Source organism: Zingiber officinale, unplaced genomic scaffold, assembly GCF_018446385.1.
Source record: "Zingiber officinale cultivar Zhangliang unplaced genomic scaffold, Zo_v1.1 ctg31, whole genome shotgun sequence".
Classification (NCBI taxonomy): Eukaryota; Viridiplantae; Streptophyta; class Magnoliopsida; order Zingiberales; family Zingiberaceae; genus Zingiber; species Zingiber officinale.
Window position 1 is genome coordinate 67,355 of NW_024589934.1, and position 26,737 is coordinate 94,091.

Below are 26,737 nucleotides of genomic sequence, written 5' to 3' on the forward strand. Positions count from 1 at the left end.
AATATAGATATAATCAAAAGGGATAGATGAACACATAAGAATTAGTTTCATATCAATCCGATTTTGATAAAAAAAAGTAATCAGTTGACTAATTAAAAAAATTAATCGATGATTTAATTAAAAATTAGATATACACCTAAATTAATTTAACTATTCTAAAACATCATCGATTGATAAAGATAAAATTAAAAATAGATATATAATTTAATAATTTTAAAATTATCCTTTAAAGTATACACAGTTTAGTAAAAACACAGAAGGAAATATATAAAAGTAGCCTCCATTGGGCCGTTTGGCTCCAAAGCCCAATTTAGAAAATCACACCGAAATCCAAAATCAATCGAGTCCGGTCCCACCATCCTTTTCGCCCTATGACCGCGCCCCGCTCCGCCTCTTCCTCCGCCACCGCCGTCTCGAAATCCTCCTTCTACTCGTCGCCCTCCGCCCTCTCCGTCGCCAGCCTCCTCAGTTCCTGCCGCTCGCTTCTCGGTCTCCAGCAGATCCACGCTCACATTGTCCGCAAGGGCCTCGAGCAGCACCCTGTTCTCGCCACCCGCTTTCTCTCCCTCTGCGCCGCCTTCTCCGCCCCGGCCTACGCCTCCTCCTCCTTCGACCGCATCGCTTCCCCCAACCTCATCACCTGGAACGCCCTCCTCGGCGCCCACGCGCGCTGCTCCCCACTCCCCACTATCGTCTCCCTATTCAACCTCCTCCGCCAACGCTCCCCCGTGCCTCCTGACGAATTCACCTTCCCCTCCCTCCTCTCATCCTGCTCCCGTTCGGAGGAAATCAACGTAGGTTCCTCTGTCCACGCCACCATACTCCGCTGCGGCTTGGAGACGGATGTCTTCGTCGGAACCGCCCTCGTTGATTTCTACCGCAAGTGCCGCGAGGTTGGCGCAGCGAGGAAGCTGTTCGATTCGCTACTACTCCGGAATGAGGTGTCTTGGACAGTAATGATTGCTGGCTACTTGAGTTCCGGCGATCAAACATCCGCGAGGTCTCTTTTTGATGAAATGCCGAAGAGAAATGTGGTAACTTGGAACTCCATGATCGATGGCTACGTCAAGTCTGGCGATTTGGTAAGTGCCCGTGAACTTTTCGATGAAATGCCCCAGAAGGATGCTATCTCCTACACTTCACTGATAGATGGGTATGCTAAAGCAGGGGACCTGGCATCGGCTAAGTTCTTGTTTGAGCAATCGCCAGATAAGGATTTGTTTTCATGGTCAGCCATGATCTCAGGGTTTGCTCAGAATGGCCGGCCGGGTGATGCTCTGAAGATATTCCTTGAGATGCACAATCTGAATATCAAGCCTGATGACCATATTGTGGTTGGTTTGCTGTCAGCATGCTCCCAGATAGGCAGCCTTATGTTGGCCAAATGGGTAGACTCATATGTCATCAAGAATGGAATCGACATCACCAAGGCCCATGTGTTGGCTGCTTTGATAGACATGAATGCAAAGTGTGGAAACATGGAAAGAGCTGCTAGGCTATTTGAATCGATGCCGAGCAAGGACTTGATCTCCTATTCTTCTCTGATGCAAGGGTATTCTATTCATGGTGCAGGACACAAAGCGTTGGAGTTATTCTCTCAAATGCTAGAGGAAGGGCTTTTGCCTGATGATGTTACATTCACAGTGGTCCTAACAGCATGCAGCTACGCTGGTCTAGTCGAAGAAGGCAAAAAGTATTTTGAGTTGATGAATAAATATCGAATTGTTCCTTCTTCCGATCATTATGCATGCATGGTAGATCTTCTTGGGCGGGCAGGAAGGTTAAAAGAAGCTTATGATCTAATCAAATCAATGGTTGTGGAGCCTCATGCTGGAGCTTGGGGGGCACTACTCGGGGCATGTAAAATTCATGGCGATATAGAATTAGGGGAAGTTATTTCCAAAAGACTCTTCGAGTTAGAGCCAACAAATGCAGGTAACTATGTGGTGCTCTCAAACATCTATGCTGTGGCAGATAGGTGGGCTGATGTACCTAAGGTGAGAGCTACTATGAGAGAGAAAGGGATTAGAAAACTGCCCGGTTGTACTTGGAGCTAGGCTATCCAGAACTGTGTTCCTGCTCTTGGGTTGTTTTTGATGGAGTGACAGACTTGTTTTTTCATGATTGCACAGTTTCAGAATTTGTTTCTTGGAAAGTCAATCATATTCAGGACTGGAGTAGAATAATTCTGAACAGTATTCATTGGATGACAAGTCTGTTTCTCCTCGTTCTTGTGTGAAGAATTGGCATGGCTTCTACTAACAGACTTAATAGACTTCTACTGAAAGTATCTGCAAGTCGACACTAACCATGTTATTTTCCAACAGACCACATATTTATTGCTGGTGTTGGGCGTGAGATTGATTATGCTTCTGAAGTTGGTGATAATTTATTACCAGTGCCAGGTAAGGTTGCATACACGGAAAGGGTATCAAATATGATAACATTCTCATATCCGATTGAATTCCATCGCCGACGAGATATCAGTGGATAAATGTTGTTGTAGGATGCTTGAAACAATGCCAAGTCCTCTGGATTATGATCTTAACTAAATCAGAACTGTACTTAGAAATGTGATGAAGGTTTGCTGGCCTCAACTTCATTTTATTTTTGCTCGGATGTCCAAATATCTTACTTGATGATCTTGCGAAAATGTATGCCAACCTTTTATTATTTCCCAGATAAACAATTTGTCTTGTAAACGAGACTTATTCTATTACCTTGCAAGGGTGAGCAGCTTGCTGGTTTGTATACCTTCAAGTTAATCTTTCATTGAGCTTTCTCAGGCAGCAGTATCTTGTGAGTCTCGGCTGGTCTAACAGCCCCAGCATGTAGCAGTTCTTTATGTTTGTAAAAATTGCTGTCATTTGGAACATTGAATCTTGGAAACGACTCTATATGATGAAATCACTGTCAATTCAACATCCTCAAGCTTTTATTTTATGAAACCGGAGCATCATATAAATGAAACTTTCTGAACTTCCAATGGCCTTTCTTGTTCTTTGTGGTTCAACTGCCCAAAAATCAAAATCCACAAACATTAATGGAAGTGACAGTTTCACTAGCCATTTACAATCTTCGATGAGAGTATAGAATGTTTTACTGCCTGATGTAACAAATTGCTGATGTTTCAACAAGGAGATATTATTACTTTGATGATGTATCAAATATCAATCTAAATATTCAGCTACTTTACCATGTTTATGAAGCATGTCTTGATTCTCTTTAAATCTCTCAAGACTGTACCTGGACAACTTGGTAGATTGGTCAGTATGAAGTGTAGGATACATGAAGCAACAGAAATCTCAGTAATTAGTTTTCTGCAGCTGTTAGTGTTCCGCTTGTTATGTTAGTGTGCATCCAATTTTGTTGAAAGTAGTTATATCACACAATCCAGTGACTCCATGTGTCTGACCAAGTTACGACTGAAAATTCCAATTTCAAGCATGACCAAAATCTCTTCCGACTCTTGTGCAATAGAAACACAGTAATGATGATAGCAAAGATGGAGGCTATCAAATGTGGATACATTATTAAGATCAATAAACACAAAAATGCTTAAAATTCTTCATTGTGCAGCACCTATAATCCCAAATAGCTCGTGTTCAAAAATGAACCAAAGAAAAGGGAAAATTTGATCCAGTAATCATTATCATACAATATTCAATGCTTAGCATAAATTTAAGATGGCTCTGGCCAACATGATCATAGATTGATTCTCAATGTTATCACTTAGCTTGCTAACAGCAACCAACAAATTGATACAGCGATGGCAGTTAGAAGGCTTGGGAAAAGACTTTGTTAGGAGGAATATGTTCGCGTCTCTCCACATATGCTGACGGAAACCAACCTGCCTTGCCTCTGCATTCTCCTTCAGACCATCCCGATGGAGACTCCTGAAGGTGCAAATATTGCATGGGAGAGAATACTGGCATGTTAAATTTAAAGCCTTATATCGAACAATTTCAGTAGGCAAGAATTTGTAACTCATTTGTTTGAAGCTGTTCAAGAAATAAGTATAGATTTACTAAGTCGTCATAGAGCAACCTGAGAGTGGCAAAGGCTTTACAAATAATAAGTAGTCATAGTGTCTTTGTTCTACAGATGAAAGATAATGAATACTATCCCATAATATTCTTAATAAATGTTGTTTGGGCTGCAAACACTGATATTCATGCAAGATGAAGAATTTAAAATGCTTTGTCAAGGCTACATTATGGATTTGTATGAACGCCATAATTTATTTGCATTCCTTGTGTTAGAACTCCTGAACATCTTCTGATGGTTACAGAGCTATTGTCTTTGTTATCCTTGGAGCCAGTCAACAATATTTTCCTCTTATCTGATTCCACACCTTAGAAAATTCTAGCAGATGAAATTGAGGATTGAGAATTTTCCACTTCTAGGTCCAACAATTGACATCAATTCTAAGCCTTTTATTTCTTTTTAAGTTAATTATATAAATCATACAAAAATTATCACCTACGTTGCAGTTCTGCAGATTTTTTTGGTTGAGGAAACATACATCACCCTTCACAAGTTTCTCATTTCGGATCCTCCAAATCAAATTAACAACAGGATGAGGTGAATCTAAGGCTGGGCCTGGACATACAATCAGCCATTGACGTTATAACATCATGTTTTAATTACTATTATTTTTTAAATCAAATCTCTCTCTAGCTACTCTTTATCTTCCTTGCTGGGAGTTCAGCTTAAGATGGAAAACGGTACTTTCTGCCTGCCATCAATTTAATTTGACAGTGTCCAAAAAGAGACAAATATTGATGTTTTTAATAGCAACAAAAGTTCATGTACAGACTACAGATTGCAATATATGTGATAATTTAGTACTCTACCCTTTCCGCTATTTATATGAGGAAAAAAAAAACTAGTGTTATCGTCATGGATTAAGCATCTGAAAAGAGTTCCCCAATGGAACGAAGAAAATGACCCTGAGTTTCAAATAAAAAATAAACTAAATGAACTAAAACAAATTGATCCAGAAAGCCAACCTTTCGTACGACAACATAGTCTCCTACCACCAAACTTAATTCCTTTTCAGAAGCAGCATTGAAGTGATGAATAGCCTAGAAATATATAGAAGTATGTATTAGCATAAACTCAGGTTGCAAAAGTTTCAAACAAATTTAAGATACCTCGGCAAGAAAGTATATGGCTTTTTCAGAGCGATTGTGAGAAGGAAGAGGAGGAGGTGCAGATACCTTTTGCTGTTTTTCAGTGACAATCTGTAGAAATAGTAGTACCGAATCTAAACAGATTTCCAAATGATGAAGAATACCTTATTCATAAATCACCAGCTAAGTAAATACCTCCGCTTCAAGATCATCAAGTATAGCAGCTACTCTTAAATGAAAAGATTTTTCAGCCTCTACCTTCAGTAGTAGAACAAAGTGAAGCATACAGAAATCTGATAACTTTATGTAATAATTTTGTCAACACTGAACGCGAAGACATACCATGTCAACTATACGTTGAAAAGTCTGCCTTTGCTGTTGTGACTCAACAGCAGCTAATGCAGCAGCAGCTTCTTTTCCCAACACTGCCATACTTGCTTTTATTTCGAGCATTTTGGCCTGAGAGGCTTGAAACTTTGAGGTGTTTTCCAGACTAGGAGATTCTCTCACCCGTAATTGCCTTTTTGAAATTTCTGCCGCCTGTTTATGCTTCAGTAATCAAAGAAAAACTACAAAAACATGATAAACCTGATGCATCTATTTAGATGTTATACACAAACAATACCAAGAAGACCCTTTTTACTTGTTTGTAGAATCAATTACCAGGCTCTCAGCCTCTTGTCTCATGCGACTATAATGTTGGGCAAGGCCACGAGCATCCTCGAGTGGCACACCAGTTGCCATTGCCCTTAATGGTTCTACAACCTGAAACAGCCATTTGACAAAAATAAGAAAATTGGATTTTCACTTGACATTTAAGGTACGGAAGGTTTACATTTGTGCTTAAAAAATACAGTAAACTAAGGGAAACTTTAGATTAGCATGATGTGGGATATATGCATTAATAGTTAAACAGTCGCAAAGATGAGAAAAATATGTTTCTTGCATAATGGTAGTCATTAATTTCTAGTATGCATAGCATCATCATTGACTCGATGGTTTTTAACACACAAAAAAAAAAATCAATAAAGGAAAAACATTTTGTGGTGTCATATAACGTCAACCTTTACAGCATGAAATTAATGATTTATTCTATGGAAAATAAAGAATAAAGGCCATTGAGAGACAAAAAAAAAATGGAAAACAGATTGAATTTTTTATCGGTACACAAATTTTTTTTAAAAAAGCCGACTTTATGCTTAAGCCTTAGTTCACTAATTTGTCAGAATAACTTTTTCGATGTCATATTAAAAGGAAAAGTACTAATTTACAAGACAGATAAAAAAGATAGCTCATGATAGATACTATGTAAATTAAACAACATTGGTTAAGTAATTTTAAGCATGCTATTTCTTGGTAGTCAGCCTCACAGCATTACAATAAATTGTATACTTGATAGCCAAAAAATGTGGCAGACAAAAAAAACTTAATGGATAGATAATTGGAACAAACCAAATTCTCTATTCACGCGAAAAAGATCCAAACAAATAGCGATGTTAACCTGTGAAGTCAGAAAGGAATTGAAATCTTCAAGCTCTTTCTCTACATTTCTTATTGCACCACCATACAAAGCAGCTGCCTTGGCTAGAATTGCATCAGTAGCATGATTTTCACCTCCATATCTGTAGCAATCTTCTGATAACTTTAAACCTAAAATATATCTCCAGATAAGTTCATGCATATCTGAAATCCTTTAATTAAAAAGGTGTGCCAAAAAAATGAATATGGTGCCCAAGGTATAAAAAATGAACAATAAAGATACACAATTTAGCTATACAATTTTACCTATTTCAATGTGTCTATGCCCTATGGTTACATATGCTTCAGCTGCTTTGACAGTATCTTTCTGAAAATCCTGAACAAACAAACAAAAAGAAAAGAAATCAAGTCAAGGTTAACATGACTGCTTTTATGGATATTCAGCTTCCTCTTCCGAGAAGTTCAAGAATAGAAAACCTAGAGATTGATGTGAAACAAATCCTGTTAGGAGTCTAATATGGGATGACTAGGAATTTAGGTGCATGGGTTTTAACAACCATCCAAATATGAGAATATAAGCTAACTATGAATGCACAAATACACTCAATGTCCAAATAAATAATAAATAATGAATATTATATGCCTCTTGTGCATCCAGACACTTAGCCAATTTGCGTGTAAGAAATGTATACTGACGGATGCAATATGAATGCATATTATTATCTTCCAGATAAATGAACAATATTTAGAAACTAATGTCAACTAAACACCCAAAAAGAAGAAAATAAGAAAGCAGAAAAATGTATAGCCCATTTCTTCTTACCCTAGTTTCACGAGTAGACTTGTATAACTTTTCTAGTTGTTGATGTCTCTGCAGTTCAATTTCATCTATGACCATCACATCGGAGCTCCCATAACCACTCGTACTAAACTGTTTTATCACTGCCTGAAATTCCCCAGGATTAATATTTATATCAAATGTAGGATGATTAGACAACTTAAGAAAACTCCCATGTTAAGTTAAATTACAATGGGAAAATTGTAAAAGACAACAGGCAAATGTTGATAAATGCGTCAAATAGAAACATCTGAAACAACATGGGGATCAACTTGCTACATCTCTTTTAAGTCTAAGAATGAAAATTGTAGAATAGAAAGAATTGCTCAAAACCAGGAGAACTGGAAAGCATTAAATAAAAATATAGGTAAATGACCGAAAATTCCCTAGATTTTCAATGAGTGCTGACTCTAAACGATGAAATTACTAGTCTTTGAATAGGGGCAGCAATATGGTAGTAAACAAGAAACTAATAAATAAAAAATAATTTATTTTAAAAGCTCTATAACAGCTTTTGGTGAATGGTCTATAGCACGATCGGTCAAGCCATTGGACAATTAGATATGAGTTCACTAGTCAAATCCCACCACGTACAACTTACCAATATTTGGTAATTGATTTTAATAATAAGACAGGACAGGATGATGGCTAACAGTTGGTTTTCTTTTCACAAGCTCAAAGGTTGAAACTTCAACATAGCTCAAATGTTAACCCAATAAGAGCAACAGAATAGGCAAAAAGAAAAAGAAACAAATAGGGAAAATAGTTATGATAACCCATCTATTTTGAAGACAACACCTGTGCAATGTTTTTTGTGAACAGCATATACCATGATTGCTAAAAGCATTGGGCAATTAGACAAGAAATTCATTGACTGAGTTCCACCACGTATAATTTACCGTTGTTGTTGGTAATTGACTTTGATAATATGTATCAAACAGTAGCTAAGTATTGGGGTTGCTCTTTAAAACGTTCAATTGGAGCTTTTGCATCCAAAAGTCAAATTTCAATTGATCAATGATTTCAAGTTAGTTTAAAAATCCTAATACTGAAAATAGCATGTAGCTGAACGGAATAGGAAAATTAGTTCCAGATAGTACCATTTAGATTCACTCTACATATTGGTTCAGTCAAGGATCATCTCTCTGCAGGACGACAACTTCAGTGCAAATTTTCTTAGATTCACTTATGGAGCGCTTCAATGGACAGGTTAACAGCTAACCAAAAGAGCAACCAGACAGTACAATTTGAAGGGACATCAACATACATTGATGAACATAATGGCACTTAATTAATCGCAGGTTTCTGAAAGAAGTGGATCGGAACCGAGGAAGATCCCTAATTCAATAAGGAGAAGAGAACAAAAAGCGAGCACAACAAAGCGAGGGAAGAGGACATCACCTGTTGCTGCTTGGAGACCTGCTCCCGCAGCTTGCTCGCCTGCCTCCTCAGCGCGTCCATTTCGCCGACCCAACACGCCGAAACCCTGGAGAAGCACTACTGGTTTCAGAGATTGTCTAACAGCGCGCGGATCTGGTGGCGAAAGCGAGATCGAGGGAAAAGAGAAACAGATGGCCGGAGGAGGAAGAGGAGAAAGAAAAACTCCAGACTGGCGAAGATCGGCAATCCTGCCTCATTTTGTCGTGAAGAGCCACTCGCCTTGTCATTCAAGGTGGCGATGGGACCCGCCTGTGTTTCTCTTGGCATAAATGTGGGTATCCCAAAAAGGCAAACTTCGTATATTTTAGCATAGAGGCCAGGCCCATGTGGGCCTGACTATAGTTGTTTGTTAACAAAATATTAAGCCTCTCCGGCGATCGCCGGAGGTGCTCCTTTGTCAATTCGCATGTGCTTGCGAGTTAGTTTATAATTAGGTAGTGGTGCCGCATGTAAGGTAAGAGCCAGAATCATGCCATTCCTGCCTCATTTTGATAATTCATGGTTTTAATTAGATTCCTTAGTTTAATAAGTTTATCCTAATTTTTTTTACATGATTTTTGACGATAAAAAAAATATATTATATTAGAAAATTTGATCTAACATACAAACAATAAATCGATGAAAAATTCAAACTTTATTACTAATAAAAATGATGAAACAGAACCTGTGGTTCTGATACCAAATAATAGAACTTAAGTTTTCTCTTAACCTCATGAATTTTAGGAATAAAATAAGAACTCAAATAAAAAAAATACAAGACATAATTTAGTTTCATCAAAAACATGGCATAATATATAAGCATAAACAAAAATGACAAGGAACCTGATTGAAGAGTTATTCTCCTTGTCTTTTAGCATCTTCTGGAAGATCTTGAGGAAGAAGAGGAAGTAGAAGAAAACGGAGAAGATTTTCCCAGGGGCTTAGGGGTAACGACGTCGACATTTTTTTCTTGTCAATGTAAACAAAAAACTAGGTCAAGATATGATTCCCTAAACCCTTAGAGATCTCTCCTTATATAGGCAACTAATCCATTATCAGTCGATAAATGATAACAGATCGGGGTAAAGGATTCTACATATTCAATCCACTTTCGATAACCCGAAATCCAATAAGCTTAAATTAGATCATTTTAATGGATTTGATTTGTACTCATATGCATAATTTACAATTAAACCCATTAACTAGAGATAATAATCAACAATAAAATCTCCAAGTGTGTTGGTATACTGAACCATTAGCTGTTGACTATAACTATTCGTAATCCTATGCTTCGATATTCCTTTTTCCTAAAACAATAGCTTGTCTCGATCTAGAGTTGAACATATCTGCATGCTCTGATTGGGCTTAGCTCAAACATATATAAGACACCCTCCAAGAGAAGCCATTGTATATGATACTTCTGACCGGCCAAACTTGTACCTGCTTAGAGATGAGTCGGCTAACCTCGGTATTGCTTGAGTGGAGGAGGCTTTAACAATTCTATCTGCCAGCCAATTAGGAAAGCGGGCCAAGCGGGTAAGCGAACATAGAAATAGTGCTCTTTCCAGTGTTTATTTGATGAGGGCATTTTGTCAAAGTAAACAGCACCCACTTAGGCTTGGAAAAGGAAGGTACCCGATTCGGATAGCTTCTGGTAATAGAAGTAGTGGAAAATGCACGACATAAGGGGAATTCTATATAGACAGAATAATACAATGACCCCGCACAGTAGTCTGAAGGAATTGGACACTAACTGATGTATGGGAGTGTGAAAGTATGTACAAATTTCAAAGAAAAAGAGATGGATGGGAAAGTGTAGGCTGGCATAAAACTGGTCCTTAATGAAGGGAGAAAGCCGTCTAGAGGCGTGTGAGGACGATCATAAGTGGAGGGAATGACAATTTGATAATCGTTGAAAAAATGATAGGTCAGTTTCATTTAGTTGACCTCATCACCATTAAATTTGGACTTGGTGGAAGTATACCACAGCCTGGGGACAGCTGGGGGTGGGGAAGGAGAGCACGCCATGGAGTAAAGGATAGAAATTGAAGATTTAAAGGAAGAAAGGAGAAGGAATTTACTGGAAAAGGAGAGATCGTCGAAGACAAACAGAGAAAGAAGAGCAAGGAGATGAGGAAGACGAAGACGAGGAATGCGATAGGGTGAAGGAAAAAAGTTAAGGGCTTCAAAACCCTGCAGGCGATTAATCTGGGTCGTCCGATCGAGGGCTTTGGAAAATGAAGCTTCATCGCAGTCATGGAATTTAAAAAGGCAACCATCACAACAAACCTAAACATCTGCCTGTCATATCATGCATGCAGCGGTAGGAAAAGGCAACGCGTGACATTCGATCACAGGTGACATTAATGAGGAGAGAACGCGCATGATTAAAGGGCATGGCCAAACGTGTTTTACATTAATGGCAGAGAATTGAACGATTTTCGAGAAATTATGGTGATGCTAGCTGCAATTAAAAGGCACTACGTAAGGAGAAGCAGTCAGAGTAGAGATTGAGGGGAAATTAGAAAAATGGCTAAGTGTTGTCCATAATAGAGCTGAACGGTGGTTATAAACCCATGTATGACAAACATCAAAGTCAAGTAATGACTATAAACTCTAGCACAGCGAACATCACAGTCGAGCGGTGACTATAAACCCTTGTGCAATGAATATCATAGTCGAGTGGCAGCTCTAAACCCTAATACATCTGATCGGGATAAAGGAGGTCCAGAACATGCTAATTGTCCAGTTAGTCGGACTTGTAGCCTCCTTCGACTAGACTTGAGAGGAAGACTTGTAATACAGTGATGAAGAGGAGCCCCACCAAAGATAAGTCAACGCAAGGAAGACCGACTGACGTGGAGGTCAAAGTCAAGGAAGACAAAGAGACAACGTCTACAGATCTAACGAGATCAGTCGAACGGACTTGTTATGGTCGGATGGATGGCATGTCGGATCAGGCGAGCAAGGCCAAGCGGACAACATAAGGTTATGAGACAAACAGATAGTACATCCCCTGGCCGCCGGCCCGACCGAGCGGGCGGCATGACCGTTCGGGGAGAGGCATCCCTCCAACTAAGGAAAGGATAAGTGAAGGGAGATTGCTTTATGTAGTACGACCGAGTTGGGAGATCCTAGCCGAGCAGCCACCAGTCGGCTTGCAAAGGGATCCACCTTCATATCTCATCGTACCCTTTTGGATGCTTACGCCACTGATAACAGAGCATGCCTTATAAGTAAATCGTACTTTAGAAACTTTCAGCATGTCACATCAGATATTTGAATGTTCGCTTATGGAAGTGTGTTAGAAATACTTTTGACCTATCTTTTCATACAACGCATTAGAAAACGTGGGCATGCTTTGAGATGTGTGCGCAAACACTACAGTGACACTATAAAAAGGGGTTACCATTTACATACAGAGGTATGCACAACTTTATTTTTCTACACACTATTTGCTACAACATTCTTACTATTCTCTACACTGTCGGAAACTGATTTGAGTGTCGGAGGGCCAACGCTGAGAACTTTTTCCCGGCTCAGTACTAACACCTCTTGTGTTGTAAGACTACGTGGAGTCTTCACCTCGTTACCATATTCTCTATTTTCAGACAGTATCAATGTCTTTTGATTGCCTTATTCAATTTTATCAAATCTCCATGGACATGCCAAGCCATCCATATGTAACACCAACCTCGAGCCAAGCCATCCAGCACATCAACTTGGTCGTGCCGTGATCCATTCATTACAAGAAAACAAGGCTTCAGAGACAGATTTCTAAAATGAAATTAAAATCTGTTTCAAAGTTTAGTAAATCAGAAACAGATTTTCTACCGAATTACTAATCCATTTTAATTAAATAAAATATAATATAGAAAAATAAATTTGAAACAGGATTTAAAATGAATTTGAGACGAAATTGTCAATAAATTTTTATAAACAAAAATAAATACAGATTATAAATGAATATTTGAAACAGAAATAAAATCTGTTTCAGATTTTTATAAATCAAAGATTGATTTTATACTGAATCACTAATTTGTTTTACTTTAATTAAATATAATATAAAAAATAGAACTAGAATTTAAAACCAATTGAAGACAAAATAAAATATAAATTTTTATTAAAATAATAAATATGGATTATAAATAGAATTTGAAACCATATTTCTATAAAAAAAATATTTAAAATTTAACGAAGATAAATTTATTTTATTTTTAAAAATATAATGTATAAAATGAAATTTGAGATGAAATATGAAATAGATTTGAAATAAAATTTTATATATATATTTTTAAAAATATTAAGTATAAATAGATTTTTAAAAAAATGTTAAAAATATCATTTAAAATATAAACAATTGAGATAAAAAATTAGTTTCTAAATTACTCAAATTTGTGATGAAATAAACTGGGATTTATAAATTTATCTCATTATTCACAAATATTATAAACTATTTTTTCTCTAAAATTTATTAGCCCGTATTATTTTTTTCTTAATATGTTTTTTTTTTTGCCTGAGCCCTCTTTGTAACCTAAATCAACTCTTCCCTTTCTTTCTCTAGTCGTAGCAATTTCGCCATTCTTGGGGATTTCGTCGCTCGACCGCATCTTGCTGGTGCGAGGTCGCCCACCTCTTGCAGTCGCGAGGTCACTGCGGTTGCGCTTGGCCGCCTATGGTTGCGAGGTCGTTGTGGTTTCCATCAATGCCCTCTCGGCTTGCTTTTATTAATGGCGAACGCAGAAGCCATGTAGCAGCCTGGTAAGATCGAGAAGTAAAATAAAGAGACACCTCCATTCAGTATGCGTCTCCTCCTCCTGCCATTTCAATCTCTCTGTTTTGCTCTAAGTTTTTTTCTTCTTTTTCTCTCAGACAAGTTTTTGTCAATCAAACCGTACCGTACCGGAGATGGCGAGTAATTGGAGGTTGAGGCTATTTCCGACGATCAAGAAGGTGTTTGTGTTGGGGACCGGCAAGAGGACTGCGACCATAGAGGCCTGCAAGTCATTTGAGGAATCACAGGTCGATAATTATTTCCCAACAATATTTTTTCTTCTTCTTCTTTAATTTGCTTATATATAATCTATCTTGATGTTACAGGAGGAGATCACCAAGGAGTTTGAGGAGAGGAAGATTGAACTCGAAGCTAAGGCTCTAGAGATCTATCAGGCCTCAACGCTGATATCTGTTAGTGTGTGCACTTATGTGCTAAGACACTCCTTATGTATTTTGAGAATAATTATTTAATAAAGGCAAGTATTTATCATTGATTATTTACTTTTCTGTACGTATATAATTAATGATAAAGTCCCGTAGATTAATGGGTATATTAATATAAAAATAGTCCTTGATCGGGCAGATATCTAGAGGTGACATGAATATCTAGATCAACGCTGAGTATGACTAGGTCGAGATAGACTTAGGGATGAATATCCAAGTTGTACTTGGGGGTGCCTTGAGTTTAGAGGTACACTGGACACGACCCGCTTAAGAGGAGACCACATATTAAGTATCATTGGTTATTCCTCTTATGAACGAGTGTAACTGATCTTTTGACTTGAGACCTTCATTTATTCTATGTGTGGAGTTATGTGCTTTGACATCGTTAAAAGCAGTCTTTAATCGGATTGTGATTAATACGGTAGTTGAGTGTATGACAAAACGTAGAGAGAATAGTGTTGAGTCAATAGAGGATTCATCGCTCTCTTGGATTAGGAGTTAACATCCTGGCCGCTTGATAGAAATATTAGTGCCTCAAAATCCATGGTCATGGGAGGAATGATTTATCATTCAAGAAGAGTCTATTATATCTTGGAAATCAAGTAAAACAATTAATTTGGTAATGATGCTAATGTACCGAATTAATTGGGATGTAGGCTTTAGATGAAGAGATTAAATTATACAGTAATCAATTCATAGTAGTTTACAGTTTATGACTGATATTAATTTTATCGCGTTGGGTGGCTAAAAACTGTTGCTAGACGGTTAACTTATTCTGTGTATGGATTTACATTGCCTTCGTGTATAAAACCTAGAGGGTCGCACACATAGCACGTAGACATGAACAATGGTATCGAAAGCTAGTCGAGATCAAAATCAAATATGGATTTATTTGATACAAAGAAGAGAGAATTTGAATAGCCATAATCATGATGATTAATGGAGAATTCGAAGAGTCATCATAATGATAATTAATGAAGAATTTGAAGAGTTATCATAATGAAGGCTATAATGAAGAATTTATGAAGCCTATAACTCTTCATCTTCCTAATTAATGAAGATCATAAATGATGAATTTATCGAGAACTTAACTCTTCGTATTCCTTGGAGGCTATAAGTAGTCATCGATCTTTGGAAAGATGCAAAGATGAATTATTCTAATCCGAGTTTCCCTCGTCAACTTCTTCTTCGTTCGAAAGAGATCGTAGTGCTTCCAAGGCTTTGTCAATCCAAGAGGCTAACACCTAACGGATCGTGTCAAGTTCGTGATCTAGTGCGCGTGGATACCGCTAGAGGAGTCACACGTGGGGCTCTTATCTGTCTTATTTGTCTGTGATATTATTCACACCTATCGAGGACTCGAGGTATGTTTTTATATAATTTTGTGTAAAACTATATGTACCACGAAAGATCCATGATTCATTATATGTCTTCCGCTGCGCTCCGAACCTAACAATATCAAGGTCTGCATTACTTGGCAAAGTTAAATTTGATCGGAATTCCATAAAGAACAAGGTCTGTGGCTTCCTGGTATACCCTAGTATGTTGTATTGCCTCAGGACATATCTTGCTATGTTCCCTTGTATCGTTGCATGAACATTACAGTGGTGATAGAAATGCTTCTCTCTTATTTTATGATATTCACTGCATTACATGATTCAGCTATAACTTATGGCTAATGCTTAGTTCTGTTTCATATTACTTGAATCAATCATTGCAAGTATGTTGCTGAAAAATTTATCCATAACAATGTGATTTCTTAATCAAGAAACTACTTTCATTAAATAAAAGGCGGCTGACATTCCGTGTTGAATCATTAAATTGGTTTAGTCGTTCCTCTCCTATCAAGGCTAGACAATTGCAATGCAAGGTAAATACTAAATGATGTCTTTTAAACTTGTTAAATTGCTTTATTGGATCCCATATATCCATGATTCTAAATTTTGTAAATTGTATTAGTATCAAGGTCGATGACTTGGTTGGTGTTCCATATGTAATTTCATATATTTTGATTGGAAAATCTTAGTGAATAAGATAGTAGTTTTCTAAACTTGGTTTTTAAGAATCTGGTGACTCATTGCTATTGTGAAATATCTATCAAAGTAATTTATATATGCTTGGTTCAAAATTCAAACTCCAAGAGTTTCTTTTTCTAGTGTAAATATAATTGGCAAAAGAAATTTATTATTTAGTCTGATATGATCTCATTTTTATGAGTGTAGCATTTCAAGACGACCAGAAAACAATGGTGAAGAAAGTTTGGTTGTGCATCAATCGACCAGGGTGTAGCTGTTGGAAAAGTTGTAGTTTTCTACTAAAATTAAGCGTATGCATGTTCATGAGTTATTTTGGACTCTCAGGATGAAAAGTGCTTCCCCTTTTGTTGAGGTGCTTTGAAGATTGCAAGGATGGCAGATAAGTCAAGACTTTGAAAATCAGTTAGGATAATGAACTTGATATCAATTAAAAATATAATCGGTTAATTAGAATATCGTTGATGACATATTTGTGAGAATATAAGAATTATGACCTAGACTCAAGTATAGATTTCTAAACAAATAATGTTATTGCATGTTAATTGTCCTAAGTTTGATTATCTCATTTCTCTCCTAGGTTGTGGTCCAAATCTCAATGGAGATAATATAAATTTGTACTGTTGGTAAGTAGTCATTTTTTTTTTTCTGATAAAGGTTATTTCATTGCATGCTTATTTTTATATTTATTAAACTTACTCATTTCATGTTTTTATTTTTCTAGATTGTCTCAACAAACTTGGTTGGTTCATTAATCCGTATGAAGTAATTCATCTCATGGAGTTTGAGACAAAGGAGGGCAAAGGGAAGAAATCATAGACATGCATGCTACTAGCAAGAGGATAGATGAAGAAATTATTGAAAGTAAAGTATTGAACTTCTTATCACAGAAAATAGATAGAGGGAAGAAAAGTTTATCAAATAAGATAGGCAAAGCAAAGAAAAGGAGAAGGTTTGTAAAATGATTCAAGAGGTGAAATATTCAAATCATTTATATCTTGGAAGATCTGATCCCTGTGATCATGAGCGTTGTGATAGAATGTAAAAGTTAGAATACTTAAGGTGAGATTTAAAAATTTATACATTTGCTTAGATGATGTAAATATTTATTTATCCCAATGTTAATTATACTTTTGGATTAGAAATTAGTTATTTTAAATATTTATTTGAAATATGTGTGTGTTTCTTGTAGTAGATAAGAATATAGAAATATAATATAATAAAAAATAGCAATAATAATTATAAACGGATTTATAATCAAATTAAAATTATTTTTTATATGTTATTTAAAATGGATTAATAATAGATTAAAAAAAATTTAGAGACAGATTTTGTATTTGAAATTAGAGCTTTCAATAATGGATTTTAGACACGGAATATTCCGTCTCAAGTTTTTTTTAGAAACCGAAAAGTGACTTTCAAAAATTGATTTTTTCGTTTATGAAGTCATGTTTTCTTGTAGTGATTTCATCACTCGACCTCATCGAGCATGAGTTCTCTAACCTCTATTTGTGTCTTATATGTTACACGTAGACATACATATATATCAAACTACAATGCAAGACTAATTTAAATCCTTTGTAAAAATATCAAAATCCACAATCAAACCCATTCACTTGGGTGACGGTTGCACTAATATATCTCTGTTTGAGCCACCAACCCATTAACACGTTTTTGACCATCCGAGGTACTTTCCAGCCAACAAGTAGTAGGTCACCGCTGGGATAAAAAGCTCACTTCTGACCCAACTCGAACATAACAATAGGCAACATCTATTTTTCTCAAAAGTCATACAATTCTCTCTAAAAAAATTAATGTATTGATCAGTTAGACAAATTATTCAATAACAATCATCTATAAACATAACTAATTTTGTGCATGAATGAATTTTATGTGATTTAACAATGTACATGTAGATGAATGTAATATAAGTAACAATATAATAATATGAACATATAATGAAAGAGCAAGTTGATAAATAAAAATAAGGCAAGGCAACCTATATCAATATTTCTTGAATTACATGTAACGGTGAAACTAAAAATAAGGTACGTAGTTCAATACACAAAACTCTTCAAAAAAAAAAAAAAAAAATGTCGAACCGCAATCTATTATAAGTAGTCTTACATTGTACCACAAATTAAAGTAACAACATTATAGCGAAATTACCTATAAAAATAAATTTGACAATATTAATGCAATCCAATAATTAATTACTCCCATGCATCCTAATCAATTTAGCATTAGCATTTAGCATGGGCGAAGAGAATTTGTATAGGTTATGAATCTGGTATAGTATTCTCTTTTCTTCTTCGTCAATTCGATAAACTGCTTCCACTTGAAGGAGTAAGCATATGCACTATTGCGGGCGTCTAAATATAGAAGCATTCCGTTCATCGGTCCACCGTCGTGAAGGATGAAATACTTTATTGCTTTTCCATGTCGCCGGAGATCGACTACCACCTCATTGAACTTAACCCACATCGATCCCTTCTACCACCTCCACAATGTAAATTTGCAGGAGCGTCTATCGTAATGCACCAGGCACAACCATGGTCTATTTCCCGCCTCCTCCCAAACCGCCACGTTGATCTCGTCCCCCTGCGAGACGGAGTCAGGCGGCGGCAAGAAGTTGACGTGCCTCGTGGAGGTGTCGATGGCGGCGACGCGAGATGAAGAGCTGAAGGAGACGAAGAGGGAGCCCTCAAACACCACTAGATTTTTCAGATTTAGGTAGGGCGATCCCAAGTCGATCTGTCGGTCGTCGACGATCCAGTCTCCGTCGGCCGAGTCGTAGAGGCAGAGCTGGTACAGGCTGGACGATACACTCGATCTCATGGGCTTTAGGTACACAAGTTGGTATTTACACTTGAGGTGGTCGTCGTTGTCGAGGAAATTCACAGCCAAGCCATTGTACCACGACAGCGGGCAGCCTTTTTCCGGTGGGGCAGGGAGCATCCTCCTTTCTCTGCAGGTGGGGTTCAAGACCAATAAATTTGCGTAGCTGTAGTAACGGAAGAAGAGGAGGCCACGAGAGGAAGCAAGGAAGAAGGCAACGGTGCGGAGAACATTGAGGTGCGCGTAAAAGGACGGTGGCAGGCCCGCTGCGTTGTCTAGCGGGAAGAAGTCCAATTGCTGGTCGGAGGGAGCGACGATGAAGACGCCGGAGGCGGCGAGGTGGCGTTGAGATTGCAGCAGGCGGAAGCGGCAGTCGGCGGCGAGGCGGCGGAAAGGCCTGGAGAGGAGTTGGAGTTGCAGGATCATCTTGGCGGGAAGGTAGGAGAAGATCTCGAGCAAGAGATCGTAGGGAAGGAAGTACTGATCACATGCATCTTCCTCCCTTTCCTCTTTCTCGAGGGCAACGATATCGGTATCCATGAGGAGATCACCTCTAACCTATCCCTTACAGGACTTGAACCGCCCCACGGGTTATCTGGAGCGGTTAATGCGTAGAAATTTGTCTCTTGAGAGCGTGAGTTCAAATCCTGAAGTAGTCAGGACGTAATTTTCTGATTCCTGTGCAAAACAAGACGATTGGTGCGGAGCGTCTCCTTCTCCTAGCTAAAGCAACCCTCAGATCTGGTAGAAAGAAGAATCTAAAGTGAATTTCTCTTTGGCTCGGCAGAGGAAGGCTCGGAAAGAAAAGGGAACGAAGGGAGGGGAGGAGCGGAAGAGCACGCAGAGTTAATGGAAAGAAGTTCAGGAAAGATGAAAGAGTCAGAGCATGATTGGTGAGGCAGGTTAGATATCATGTATGTATATATATATATATAGTTTTTTTTCTTTGAATTTTAAATGGAAATTTTTATTCTTAAAAACATTGATAGACTTTGTCTTTTCCGTATGTACTTTTTCTCCCCATAAATGTCACAATTTCCTTTTTTTTCATATTCCCTTTCTAATTTTTTTTAAAAAAAAATCTATTGAAGTAAAAAAATAAGTTTCTTAGAAAGTAAAACTTCTATATACAAATAAAATTAAATTAATACTAAAGGATTATATTTTAAGGTATACAACAAATTAATACAAAAATAAGAAAACTAATATAGATTGAAATTTTTAAATATAAATAAAATACATATAAAGTTAAAATTGATAATATTAAATGCAATTCGATACTATAATACGACCTAAATTATAATTTGTATATTTATTTATTTAAAGAAAGTAATGGTTTAATTTGGATTTTAGCAATTTGTATATGTTCAGATTAAAAGCGAAACAAAATTGATAATTTTTTAAAATTTATTTTGTTGGATTTGTTTTACTAACAATAATAACAGGGAAAGGAAAATATACTTTTCATATTTAATTATCAATTCATTATTTGTTATATATACATTTTTATTGGCAAATGAAGATGTTAATGATTTTAGGTGCATTAATTTTTTTTTGAACATTATAAAATCTTATAAAAGGTATACATTTTAAAGATGTTGAATGGAACTTTTATTCCATTAATGATTAAATTAGATGAGATCAAAATTTTATTTTGATTTGGAATCAAATCAATTGAATGGAATTTTATATTTTTAAAAAATTTATAAAAACAAGAAATTTAAAAATTTCCCCAGTAAACGTCAAGATTCCCTTCATCAAAAGTCCAAAGTAACCCTTTATAAAATAAAATTTTAAAAATATAAAAAATTAACTTCAGGCACTAATTCTGGATTAAGATAAGAAAATAATTTTTATATATGAAAAAAATAAGGTACAAAATAAATAAAACAAATATAATCTTTTTAATGGTCAAACTATTCCGACAATTATTTTCTTGCTAATCACTTTAGCATGGCTGAAGATAATTTGTTTGGACGATATGTTCTAGAGAGAATTATAAGAGATAAAGAGAATTAATAAAATTAACTAATTAAATCATCAAAATAAATCAAATTAGTATTTGAATTATTCTAATAATTCTGTTATAATTATTAGAATTATTCTTAGAATAATTTTGTTATTCATTAATTGGTCAATTGACCAAGTACTTTTTGAACATTATATATTGTATTATCTTTAAAGACAAATATCAATCAACAATAGATTTTATTATTCTCATGTTATTTCTTGCTCTCTCCATATTCTTCTTTTTACATAGTATCATAATCATATATTTTTATCTTCTCTCAACTTCTTGAGTGGAGATCCAATAAATGACGAATCATTTTTATTTTTTATTTTTTATTTTTTTCCCTCAAACCTCTTCTTCTTTCCTACGCATTTTAATTTTTTTTTTATTTTTCTCTATTTTCTTTCGCCGCCAACCCCTTTGTTTCTCTTTCCTCTTCCTTAATCTCTGTGTTTCTCTTCAAAAAAAAAAAGTTCCCTTAACGATTCTATCTCTGTGGTTTTTCTCCACGACCGTCATCCACAAGATAGAAGCTCTTTCTTGTGACGTCGTCCAACAACTACCGTCGGACAAGCTATTTTTACTTTAGATGTCAAATACTCAACGACATCAAAAAGGCTAAAAGCAAAGTTCAGATCGATGTCAGATTTGTCACATTGTTGGTCATACTGGAAATATATGCCCTAAAAAACTTGATTGGTCTCGGGGAAAATATAAAATTTGTCTCAGAATTGGACATTTTGATATTCAATATCCTAGGCAATTTGACTCAAATTTCATTGGTGGTCCTACAGCCTCAAGACAACTATCTATTTCATAATTATATCCTAAGTCCTCTCATCTATGCCTACTTGTGGTAAAACCCCAGAATTTTCATCTACTGATTGGTATATTGACACTAGAGCAATTCATCATGTCACATCAGATTATAATATCCTTACAGACGCAATATCATATTATGGCTTAGATACGGTTCAAGTATGCGATGATTTAGGTTTACAAATTGCTAATCTTGGAAACACATATGTTCATTTATCTAATCGAACTTTTTACATGCGCAATGTCTTTCATGTTCTATCTATTACTAAAAATTTACTTTTTACACGTTAGTTTTGTCTTGATAACAATGTCATTTTTGAGTTTCATCATAATCATTATCTTATAAAAGGATAGAGGAACAAATGCTATTGTGTTTTATGGGAGAATTAAAAATGACCTCTACTATCTTCAAAGTTCTTCAATCAAAACTTTTGTTGTGAATGCACAAATAAATCAACTTGGCATGCTCGACTTGGTCATCCTTTCCTTCGTATTGTTCAGTCAATCATTAATAGGTATGGTTTACCTACTTCCATTACCTCTTCTCCATCTCATTCATGTAGAGTCTGCATAGAATTTAAAAGTCATAAACTACCTTTCTCTTCATCTGATCATATTTTTAATTTTCCACTTGAAATAATTCATTCTGATGTTTGAGACCCTGCACTTATTTTGTCTAATCAAGGTTTCCAATATTATGTTACCTTCATTGATCATTTTAATAAATATACTTGGATCTATCCTATGAGAAGGAAATCTGATTTATTTGATATATTCTATAATTTTAAAATTTAAGTTGAACGATATTTTAATCGTAAAATATTCTCTTTTCATTCTAATTGGGAAGGCGAATATCAAGCTCTCCATCGTCATCTTGTCTCTTGTGGAATTGTTCATTGAGTTTCTTGTTCTCACACTCCAGAATAAAATGACTCTGTTGAGAGAAAACATAGATATATAGTTGAAACTGCCTTAGCTTTTCTTCATCATCCATCAGTTCCACGTAAGTTTTGGGATGAAACTGTTAGCACTACAGTATATCTCATAAATCGACTTCCTACTCCATTATTCAATTATTAGTGTCATTTTGAAAAACTTTATAATCAAACCCCTGATTACACTTTCTTTCGAATTTTTGGTTGCGCATGTTACCCATAGTTACGCTCCTATTCTAAACTAAAACTTGACTCTCGTTCACTACAATATGTTTTTCTTGGTTCTCCAACTTCATCCTCTCTTGCTCTGTATGATCCACAGATTTATCAAAGTATTGTTGAAGCCTTACAATATGTCACTATCACATGCCCTGATATTACTTTTGCGGTATATCGTGTTTGTCAATTCATGCATGCTCCAACTGAATAAAATTGGGATAATGTAAAAAAAATACTTCGATATCTCAAAGGTACTATTCTACATGGGCTTCTTTTATATCGCCAGTCGTCTTGAGATTTACATGCATATAGTGATGCGGATTGAGCAAATTCTCCTGAAGATAGACGCGCTACTAGTGGATATGCAATATTTCTTGGACGAAATCTTATCTCATGAAATTCGAAAAAGCAACATACAATATCTCGTTCAAGCACTGAGACAGAATATAAAGGTATAGCAAATACAACGTCAGAAATTATTTGGCTTCAATAACTTCTCTCTGAACTTCATCTTGCATCAAATATTGCACCAAAAATTTAGTGCGACAATATTGGAACAACATATCTCAAAGCAAATCCAATCTTTTATACTCGTACAAAACATGTGGAAATTGATTTTCATTTTGTTCGTAAACGTGTGACAATTTAACAGTTATCCGTCTCTTATATTTTTGCTGAAGATCAAATCGTTGATATCTTTACTAAACCATTATCTGGACAACGTTTCAACAAGTTAACAATTGGTTCAAAGAAAGACAATTAGTTCAAAGAAAGATCAAATTAATGACTACCATGATCGTTGCTCTTTTCAAAGAAAGACAATTGGTTCAATGTCCATAACCTTATTCCTTTTTCTGAACGAACGATATGAATGAACAAGAATTACAGTCGAAGAAGGGATGCGCAAGAGTTTCTGCTTCTTCTTGAGGGAACTGCATTCATTTCTGCAGTAAGTTGAGATTCCGTACGAGGATGTTTTCGCTCTCTACATGTTCAACAGATGGCTTTTCGACACAATTTCTCGTGTGATAGAGAGGATCAAATAATCCTTAACCATTTTGTATGCTCATGTTATTCCAAGTACATTTGACAAATCCTTTGTTCCACGATTCCATGCTTGTTGAAGATGGCATGTACATATGGATTTGAATCCAAAAAACTTAAGTATCTTATGCAGAAATGGCCGATAGCATGTATGTTAAAACTTCTAGCATCTCGTATATCTCTTCGACTTGAGGATGCGACTTATTGCACCTGGTTCCTGATCTCCACCCAGCTCCAACCTGGGACTTTACTCAACCCTCTACTCCTCATTGTTATCTGCATTGGAGCCCTATCATCCCACATCCCCACCCCTGAATACATATGCGCTAGGAGCACATACGTCGAGTGATGTTTAGACTCCAACACAAGCAAATGCTCAGCGCCACACGACTCGACAATTGACATTTAAGGTACGGAAGGTTTACATTTGTAGCTTAAAAGTTAAACAGTCTCAAAGATGAGAAAAATATGTTTCATGCATAATGGTAGTCATTAATTTCTGGTATGCATAGCATCATCGACTCAATGGTTTTTAACACAAAAAAAAAATCAATAAAGGGAAAACATTATGTGGTGTCACATAACGTCAGCCTTTACAGCATGAAATTAATGATTTATTCTATGGAAAATAAAGAATAAAGGGCATTGAGAGATAAAAAAAGGAAAACAGATTGAATTTTCTATCGGAACACAAAATATAAAAAAAAAAAGCCGACTTTTATGCTTATGCCTTAGTTCACTATTTGTCAGAATAAATTTTTACATGCCATATTTAAAGGAAAAGTACTAATGTACAAGACAGATAAAAAAGATAGCTCATGATAGATACTATGTAAATTAAACAACATTGGTAAAGTAATTTTAAGCATGTTATTTCTTGGTAGTCAGCCTCACAGCATTACAATAAATTGTATACTTGATAGCCAAAAAATATGGCAGACAAAAAAACTTAATGGATAGATAATTGGAACAAACCAAATTCTCTATTCACGCGAAAAAGATCCAAACAAATAGCGATGTTAACCTGTGAAGTCAGAAAGGAACTGAAATCTTCAAGCTCTTTCTCTACATTTCTTATCGCACCACCATACAAAGCAGCTGCCTTGGCTAGAATTGCATCAGTAGCATGATTTTCACCTCCATATCTGTAGCAATCTTCTGATAACTTTAAACCTAAAATATATCTCCAGATAAGTTCATGCATATCTGAAATCCTTTAATTAAAAAGGTGTGCCAAAAAAATGAATATGGTGCCCAAGGTATAAAAAATGAACAATAAAGATACACAGTTTAGCCATACAATTTTACCTATTTCAATGTGTCTATGCCCTATGGTTACATATGCTTCAGCTGCTTTGACAGTATCTTTCTGAAAATCCTGAACAAACAAACAAACAAAAAGAAAAGAAATCAAGTCAAGGTTAACATGACTGCTTTTATGGATATTCAATTTCCTCTTCCGAGAAGTTCAAGAATAGAAAACCTAGAGATTGATGTGAAACAAATCCTGTTAGGAAGTCTAATATGGGATGACTAGGAATTTAGGGGCATGGGTTTTAACAACCATCCAAATATGAGAATATAAGCTAACTATGAATGCACAAATACACTCAATGTCCAAATAAATAATAAATAATGAATATTATATGCCTCTTGTGCATCCAGACACTTAGCTAATTTGCGTGTAAGAAATGTATACTGACGGATGCAATATGAATGCATATTATTATCTTCCAGATAAATGAGCAATATTTAGAAACTAAAAGAAGAAAATAAGACAGCAGAAAAATGTATAGCCCATTTCTTCTTACCCTAGTTTCACGAGTAGACTTGTATAACTTTTCTAGTTGTTGATGTCTCTGCAGTTCAATTTCATCTATGACCATCACATCGGAGCTCCCATAACCACTCGTACTAAACTGTTTTATCACTGCCTGAAATTCCCCAGGATTAATATTTATATCAAATGTAGGATGATTAGACAACTTAAGAAACTCCCATGTTAAGTTAAATTACAATGGGAAAATTGTAAAAGACAACAAGCAAATGTTGATAAATGAGTCAAATAGAAACATCTGAAACAACATGGGGATCAACTTGCTACATCTCTTTTAAGTCTAAGAATGAAAATTGTAGAATAGACAGAATTGCTCAAAACCAGGAGAACTGGAAAGCATTAAATAAAAATATAGGTAAATGACCGAAAATTCCCTAGATTTTCAATGAGTGCTGACTCTAAACGATGAAATTACTAGTCTTTGAATAGGGGCAGCAATATGGTAGTAAACAAGAAACTAATAAATAAAAAATAATTTATTTTAAAAGCTCTATATCAGCTTTTGGTGAATGGTCTATAGCACGATTGGTCAAGCCATTGGACAATTAGATATGAGTTCACTAGTCAAATCCCACCACGTACAACTTACCAATATTTGGTAATTGATTTTAATAATAAGACAGGACAGGATGATGGCTAACAGTTGGTTTTCTTTTCACAAGCTCAAAGGTTGAAACTTCAACATAGCTCAAATGTTAACCCAATAAGAGCAACAGAATAGGCAAAAAGAAAAAGAAACAAATAGGGAAAATAGTTATGATAACCCATCTATTTTGAAGACAACACCTGTGCAATGTTTTTTGTGAACAGTATATACCATGATTGCTAAAAGCATTGGGCAATTTGACAAGAAATTCATTGACTGAGTTCCACCGGGTACAATTTACCGTTGTTGTTAGTAATTGACTTT

The 26,737-nt window shown here is 35.9% G+C and overlaps 3 protein-coding genes and 1 long non-coding RNA gene across 5 annotated transcripts in view; 2 read left to right on the forward strand and 2 right to left on the reverse strand.

Annotated features, from left to right (window-relative positions):
• The first annotated feature begins 333 nt into the window (after window positions 1–333).
• On the forward strand, window positions 334–3,295 carry LOC122037393 (putative pentatricopeptide repeat-containing protein At5g37570). Its single transcript, XM_042596852.1, has one exon. The coding sequence runs from the start codon at window positions 372–374 to the stop codon at window positions 2,055–2,057; it is 1,686 nt and encodes a 561-aa protein (XP_042452786.1). The 5' UTR covers window positions 334–371; the 3' UTR covers window positions 2,058–3,295.
• A 244-nt stretch (window positions 3,296–3,539) lies between these two features.
• On the reverse strand, window positions 3,540–9,111 carry LOC122037394 (SH3 domain-containing protein 3-like). The gene is made up of 10 exons (XM_042596854.1): window positions 8,854–9,111; window positions 7,438–7,560; window positions 6,921–6,990; window positions 6,637–6,785; window positions 5,799–5,900; window positions 5,478–5,675; window positions 5,331–5,393; window positions 5,157–5,246; window positions 5,013–5,087; window positions 3,540–3,896 (listed from the first exon to the last, which is right to left on the reverse strand). Exons 1-10 carry the CDS (start codon window positions 8,911–8,913, stop codon window positions 3,777–3,779), a joined length of 1,050 nt encoding a protein of 349 aa, XP_042452788.1. The 5' UTR covers window positions 8,914–9,111; the 3' UTR covers window positions 3,540–3,776.
• Window positions 9,112–16,680: 7,569 nt separating this feature from the next.
• On the forward strand, window positions 16,681–17,013 carry LOC122037406. Its single transcript, XR_006127644.1, has 2 exons — window positions 16,681–16,750; window positions 16,849–17,013. It is a non-coding gene; the product is annotated as an uncharacterized LOC122037406 (long non-coding RNA).
• Window positions 17,014–24,860: 7,847 nt separating this feature from the next.
• Window positions 24,861–26,737, reverse strand: part of LOC122037404 (SH3 domain-containing protein 3-like) — a 78,345-nt gene continuing 76,468 nt past the window's right edge. The window contains exons 2-4 of one of the 2 annotated variants that reach the window (XM_042596869.1): window positions 25,802–25,924; window positions 25,299–25,368; window positions 24,861–25,163 (exon numbers count right to left, since the gene is read on the reverse strand). In XM_042596869.1, coding sequence (XP_042452803.1) covers window positions 24,940–25,163; window positions 25,299–25,368; window positions 25,802–25,924 — 417 coding nt within the window. In that variant the 3' untranslated portion in view covers window positions 24,861–24,939. The remainder of the gene's footprint in view (window positions 25,164–25,298; window positions 25,369–25,801; window positions 25,925–26,737) is intronic. The other variant, XM_042596868.1, reaches the window with a different exon arrangement.

Coding starts and splice junctions, on each gene's coding strand:
- LOC122037393 (XM_042596852.1), top strand. CDS start 372: ATGACCGCGCCCCGCTCCGCCTCTTCCTCCGCCACCGCCGTCTCGAAA.
- LOC122037394 (XM_042596854.1), bottom strand. CDS start 8,913: ATGGACGCGCTGAGGAGGCAGGCGAGCAAGCTGCGGGAGCAGGTCTCC. Junction 7,561..8,853: donor AGGTCTCCAAGCAGCAACAG/GTGATGTCCTCT, acceptor GGGGAATTTCAG/GCAGTGATAAAACAGTTTAG. Junction 6,786..6,920: donor GCATAGACACATTGAAATAG/GTAAAATTGTAT, acceptor GATATATTTTAG/GTTTAAAGTTATCAGAAGAT.